The 6,669-nt window shown below is 38.4% G+C and overlaps 1 protein-coding gene across 1 annotated transcript in view; it reads right to left on the bottom strand.

Annotated features, from left to right (window-relative positions):
* Positions 1–3,826: 3,826 nt before the first annotated feature.
* SGCA (sarcoglycan alpha) overlaps positions 3,827–6,669 on the bottom strand; it is a 32,817-nt gene continuing 29,974 nt past the window's right edge. The window contains exons 9-10 of the mRNA XM_032235943.1: positions 4,398–4,602; positions 3,827–4,175 (exon numbers count right to left, since the gene is read on the bottom strand). Coding sequence (XP_032091834.1) covers positions 4,410–4,602 — 193 coding nt within the window. The 3' untranslated portion in view covers positions 3,827–4,175; positions 4,398–4,409. The remainder of the gene's footprint in view (positions 4,176–4,397; positions 4,603–6,669) is intronic.

The following is a 6,669-nucleotide window of genomic DNA, read 5'->3' as shown; positions in this document are numbered from 1 at the left end:
CACAAATTTCCTCATTGACTTTGCTTATCAGAAGGTTGTAAAAGGTGATCCCCGGACCCGGGAGACTGCAACCGCCAATAACTGTGATTCAGTTGTCAAGCATCCGAATGTAAATTCCATGACCATGGAGATGCTGCAATGGTCATAAGTGTGGGAAATGGTCATAAGTCACTTTTTTCAGTGCCTATTTACCTACTTGCGTTGTAACCTCAAACAGTCACTAAGTGAACTGTTGTAAGTCGAGGACTACCTGAAATATTGTAGCATTGATTCCCTTTGCTTTCATTTTGGGGTTTTTTCTTGCAACATGTTCTAAGTGGCGATTAAGATCAAAAGTGTCGATCCTCTTAAAGAAATTAAGATGCAGCTCAGTTCCATTAAGATCAAAAGTGCATGCAAAGACTTGAAGGTGTGCTGTATTGGTGATGCAACTTCAAAGGCACTGATTTTTTTGCATTTTTTAATCTTATTAATCACTAGTAACATTAGGAGAACAGATGTTTAGAAAATACATCCTAGCAGGGGAAGAATTCTGACAAAGGGCAGGATGATAGTGAGAATGATGATGAAGTCACTGTCTTTTAATTTTATTTGTCCAAATATTTCCAACCAGCTCGTCTAATATGTTTTGATCATTGCGACTGGCTTATATAATTTGTCTCATTCCATGAATCTAACTACAATACATAAGAAGACTATGTTGCACAAATTATTTTTAAGTCATACATGTGCACAAGAGGAACTAGTTAGAAATCTGCATGAATATACTATTGGATAGGCTACTAGTAATGTTGATATACCATATTTTTCAGAGAATAAGACGCACCGGAGTATAAGACACAGCAAGGTTTTGAAGAGAAAAATTAAAAATAAAAAGTTTTTGCAGTCTGCAAACCTATCAAAAATGGCCTGTTTTTTGCAAAAATTGGCTCTCCCCCCACCAAAAAAAATAGCCCTTAGGAGGCTTATAGAGTGCTCTGGAGGGGAAAAGGCAAAAATGAGCAAAAAACGGCCTGTTTTTCATGAAAATAGCCCCTCCTTTTTTTCAAAAAAAGGGCATGACTAGCCCTTAGGAGGCTCGTAGAGTGCTCCTGGGGGGGGGTGATGAGCAAAAAACGGCTCGTTTTTCACAAAAATGGGTCTGTTGTTTGTCAAAAAAAAAAAAAAAGATGCACCCAAATTTTCAGCCTCTCTTTTGAGGGGAAAAAGGTGTGTCTTATGCTCCAAAAAATACGGTAAATAAAATTGGATTCTCAAGCTGTTTTATATATACAAAATGGGTTAAGAATTCAATGCTTTCTTCCCAAGGGCAATTAATCCAAATAATGCCAGACATCAAACTTTTTACTGAATGTGGAAAGGGACATTTAATAATTTAACAATGATATAAATACAAATGCTAAATGCTGCTGAAATATCACATCTACCCATGGAACCATTCTATTTTGTCTCCCACTTCCCACTGAACAGCTGGATAAGTGAAGAACACTCAGACTGGAAGAACATCTGCAGCAGCTCAAATTTATTTATGATGTGTGTATGTGATCACCTTTTGTGAGCTCCTGACAAGCAAAGTCAATGGGGAAGCCAGATTCCCCCTGAGGTGCATCCGGCGACTGCAGTTAGTTCAGAATGCGGCCGCGCGAGTGATAGTGGGCGCACCGCGGTTCGCCCACATAACACCCATCCTCCGCGAGCTGCACTGGCTACCTGTTGATCTCTGGGTGCGCTTCAGGGTGTTGTTGACCACCTTTAAAGCCCTTCATGGTAGTGGATCTGAGTACTTGAGAGATCGCCTTCTGCCGATTACCTCCCTCCGACCGATAAGATCGCACAGACTGGGCCTCCTCCGAATCCCATCCGCCAGTCAATGCCGACTGGCGACTACATGGAGGAGAGCCTTTTCTGTTGCAGCTCCGACCCTGTGGAACGACCTCCCCGTCGAGATACACACCCTCACCACCATCCAGGCCTTCCGCACAGCCCTCAAGACCTGGCTATCCCAACAGGCCTGGGGATAAGCTTCTCATTTGCCCCACCCGAGTGATGAGTGTTGAATGCATGTTGCGTTTTTATTATTTTACTTTGTTCACATATTGTTTATTTTTGAACTGCACCCCCTCCCTAATGATTGTAAGCCGCCCTGAGTCCCCTCAGGGAAAAGGGCGGCCTATAAATCCTAATAAAATGAAAAAAAATGAAATGAAATTCACTTAACACCATGTCACTAACTTAACAACTTGGTATGACCACAATTGGAACCAGAATTTCTGTTGCTAAGAAAGATAGTTATTAACTTTACGACTTTTTTTGCCTTGTTAAGCAAATCACTGCAGTTAAGTGAATCAAGCGATCGCCATGTGGTGATCATAACTATGGGAACCATTTCTAAGTCATTTTTTTCAGTGGAGCTGTGACTTCGAACAGTGACTAAATGAAAGGTTGTAAATTGAAGACTTCCCAGTACTCATTTTTGCAGTGAGAAAGCAATTGTTCTGAACATTCAGAAAGCATGTTGCTCCAATGATGTCCTTGATAGTAACCAGTAAGCATAAATAACAAACCTACAGTATGTCTAAAGGTCTGAAATGAGCTACGGGAACGTATACCCATTAAGCTGAGCCTTTGAAGACTGAAGTGCAGCTGTTATCTTGACTACTGTATTTCTTGCTTAGGTGTACAGAGCAAACTTTAGTAAACTTCTGTATAATATTTTCCCTTCAGGTGAAATAATATTTCAATATATCTTCCAAACATATCATGGCTCATAGAAAAGGAACGAGTAGTATATAACATCAACATTTGCTGAAAATAGCAAAGATTACTACATATAAGAGCATGCTTCTGCTCACTTTGTTATATGGAAGCTAAATTTGGTATCTCGGGAAAGGGTTACCTAAGAAATACACACTGTGAAACAAAAAGAGGTAGGGTCAAGGATAACTATATGATGAGCAATCATGAATTACATATAAAAATGAGATATCACTATGAAACTAATAGTATCAATATGGGGTGATTTGCTTATGCAGAGAGAAAGAATAAGATGCAAAAGAAATGAGTGAATGGAGTGAGAGACAGTAGAATAATTACAAGTGGCTTAATAAGACTTGATTAGCCGCCACAGTGGCACAGCAGTTAAGAGTGCAGTACTGCAGGCTACTTCTGCTGACTACTAGCTGCCTGCAATTTGGCAGTTCAAATCCCACCAGACTCAACATTGACTAAGCCTCCCATCCTTCCGAAGTCTATAAATGAGGACCCAGATTGTTGAGGGCTTATATGCTGATTCTGTAAATCACTTAGAGAGGGCTGTAAAGCACTGTGAAGTGGTGTATAAATCTAAGTGCTATTGCTATTGCTATTAGACTCCTGAAAAGAGAAAGGAAAGAAGATTCAAGAACAAAAGATAGTACATGAATCAGTATGATGTCATGGTGGAAGTAAGGATAATATGCATGGATTTTTTTTTTATTTAAATCATTTTATACTAATCCCAACTAAAAGATCTCAAAGTGATTTACAATTTGTAAAAATAGTTCCCAAGGATAGGAAAAAAAGAGTTACAATGAATCCTTATTTCCATTAAATTTAGTTCTCTCTTTTCTTGTCTCATGTCTTTTTTTTTTTGCATGGTACTTCTTGTTTTCTGTATTTTGTACACTGCTGTTTATTCAAAACGGTATAATGTGATGGTTATGTATGTGTGAATATAAATATTATTTATAAAGAAACCCAGGTTTTGCCAATTTATTCACTGAGGAAAGCAAAATACAGGAAAAAGAGTTTATCGTTTATCATGCCAAGTTACAAGAGGAGAGGAAAATTGTGTATTCTGTATCATATCAAACACATATTAACTCTGATTGCTTTTGGCAAGAAGTTCAGAAAATATAGTTGTGTGGAAGGCTGGGCATCTCCAACACAGAGGATTATTGTACTAACCTTAAATATATCCCATCCATTGAATATGTAGAAACAAAAGGACTCAAAACCCACCCTACAAACTTAGACCAAGGATTACCGAACAAACACACGTCATTCATTTCCGAGCTTCACTATTATCAACATAAAACACTGCAATAAACTCAGATCTCTCATGCCAAGGTTTGTCAACAGTTGTCTCAATCCCGAGAAACATCTTTAATGGAAAAACCCTTCTCAGTGAAAATGGCCTGTTGAGAAAAAACAATAACAACCCATAGTTTAAAATGCAACTTGATAATACTAAGTTTCCTCTTTTTTTTATCTAGGGGAAGGGGAGAGTGATAGAATTGCTACATATAGATTTTGCATTATGCTATCTGGTTTCTTTGCCTAGAATCACACCTGTACCCCTTCTGTCCACTCAAATGGCTGGAGTTATGGGCAGGCAGATTCAAAGAGATGATACAAACCTGATCATTTATTCATTGTTGAGCCAAGATGAGAGGCACCTGGGCACTGTCATAGCGGTTATTTTGCATGGGATTTGTTTTCTCGCCTGTGCGGATATTAAACATGGGCAAAGTAGAGAGGGGACGGGGCACATCCCGAGTACCAGCCATCTCCCTCAGTTCCTCTGTATTGTCATGGATTGTGTGATGATGCACCATTTGGATGCTGCAGGAGAAGAAATAAATGGAACTAAATCAAATCAAATAACTGCATCACGGTCATTAACCAGCAAGAAAGAAAGAAAAGAAAAAAATAGTTTTCAAATTAACCAGGACATCCAAAACTAAACGAACCATACACAGAAAAACATGCTTCATTCTTATTAGTTAAAACTAACCTAAAATGTAGAATTATAGAGCTCCAGACAAATCTGAGGAAGATACAATACAGACCATGGCGTTAAAAAAAGAAAAAGACCAGTGGATCATAGGGAAGCAAAACTGCTCCCTACTCAAACAAGTTCAAATGCTCTTAATTATTCCCTGTCTAGTTTTGTATACCTGGAAATTAGTATTATAGGTAATCCTCGATTTAATACTACAATGGAGCCCAAAATTAATTTTGCTAAGCAAGATAGTTGTTAAGTGAGTTTTGCCACATTTTATGACCTTTTTCCCACAGTTATGTGAATCGCTACAGTCGTTAAGTTAGTAACATAAATTAATATTGTTAAGTGAATCCGTCTTTCCCTCCCTCATAAAGAGTAATGCTATCTTTTTGTATCTTCCAGATAGTACTGTAGGTAATATATTGCATTGGACTAAGACAAAGGACCTCCTCTGGTGGAGCGTATCAAGGTGTGTGACTGGTGCCAGGATACATATCTGACTACCCATCATGGGAAGCTGAATAGTACTACCCACATTTGATGGCTGCAGGTATATATTGATTTCTACTTGTATAATAAAAGAATAGCATCTTAAATGGGTCCCTTAAATCAGGCCAACTTGTAGAGCTTATGTATTGGAATGGGTCCAAGAATAGCTTTATAAACTATGCAATTGTATTTGGAAATTTTTAGCTTCTGGGCTCTATTTTAAAGTTTTTTCCTCATCCCAAAGTTGATAGTGGTCATTTCCCACTTATTCTATGCTTGCTCTCTGAAGTTGGTTGTTTTCTCACAGACATTTCAGTACCCAAACTAGGTGACATCATCAGTGCTAGTAAGAAGTGGGGTTTGTTCTCAGTTTATATTCTAATAGTTTTCCTTGTCTGTGTTGGTGGGGACAGTCTTGGAGTTTCTTTGGTTGGACATTTTACTGCAGGCTTGCTTGGTCTAATGTTAATCTTGGAGTTCATCTATACTCATCTGGATGCTGATTGTTAGTTTGATCTGGGGCTGCTGAGTCTTTTGATGTACTTAGAATGTTTTGAAGGGCTTGAGTTTGTTTGTGTGCTACTCTGATTCCATGCAGTTGTAGAAGTCTATAGGTGGCTTCTGAAATGCTTTATGCATGGCAGTGTTATTCTTTTTATGGATTAGAATCCCATGGAATCAGTATAGCATGCAAGCCAACTAAAGGCCTTCAAAATATTCTAAATAAATCAAAAGACCCAGCAGTCTCAGAAGACAAAACAGGAATCATCTACAACATAGAGTGTAACAACTGCAAAAGCCACTTCCGAGGGCAAATAAGCAGAAGATTGGCAGAACACATCCATGAACACCAAACAGCAGTCAGAAGACATGTTAAAACCCTTTAACTTCACAACATATGGACAGATTTAACCATTGTTTCAAAGTGGAAACTGTGACCATCATAGACCAAGCCAAATCCAAAAACACTAGGGAATTTCTAGAAGCCTGGCACTCTGACAAATTAATCTCAATACACACATAGACATTAACAAAATCTATATACTATGAAAAAAGACAACCAGCAAACCAAAAAGGGAGTAAAAAAAAGACCAAGATATCTCCCCATTAACAATTAACACCCAGATGAGCTTAGATGAACTCCAAGATTAACATTAGACCAACAATCAAGAACTAAACTATATCCCAATCAAGGAATTGCCAAGCAAGCTGACAGTAAAATGCCCAACCAAAGAAACTCTGAGACCATTCCTACCAACATACACAAGGAAAATTATTAGAATATAAACTGAGAACAAACCCCACTTCTTACCAGCACTGATGATGTCACCTAGTACTGAAACAATCAAGTTTAGAGAGCACCAAGGACCTCTCAAGCATTGAATAAATGGGAAATGATCACAATCAACTTTGGT

The sequence above is a fragment of the Thamnophis elegans genome, chromosome Z (assembly GCF_009769535.1).
Source record: "Thamnophis elegans isolate rThaEle1 chromosome Z, rThaEle1.pri, whole genome shotgun sequence".
Taxonomy (NCBI): domain Eukaryota; kingdom Metazoa; phylum Chordata; class Lepidosauria; order Squamata; family Colubridae; genus Thamnophis; species Thamnophis elegans.
This window is presented reverse-complemented; position numbering and strand designations above follow the sequence as displayed.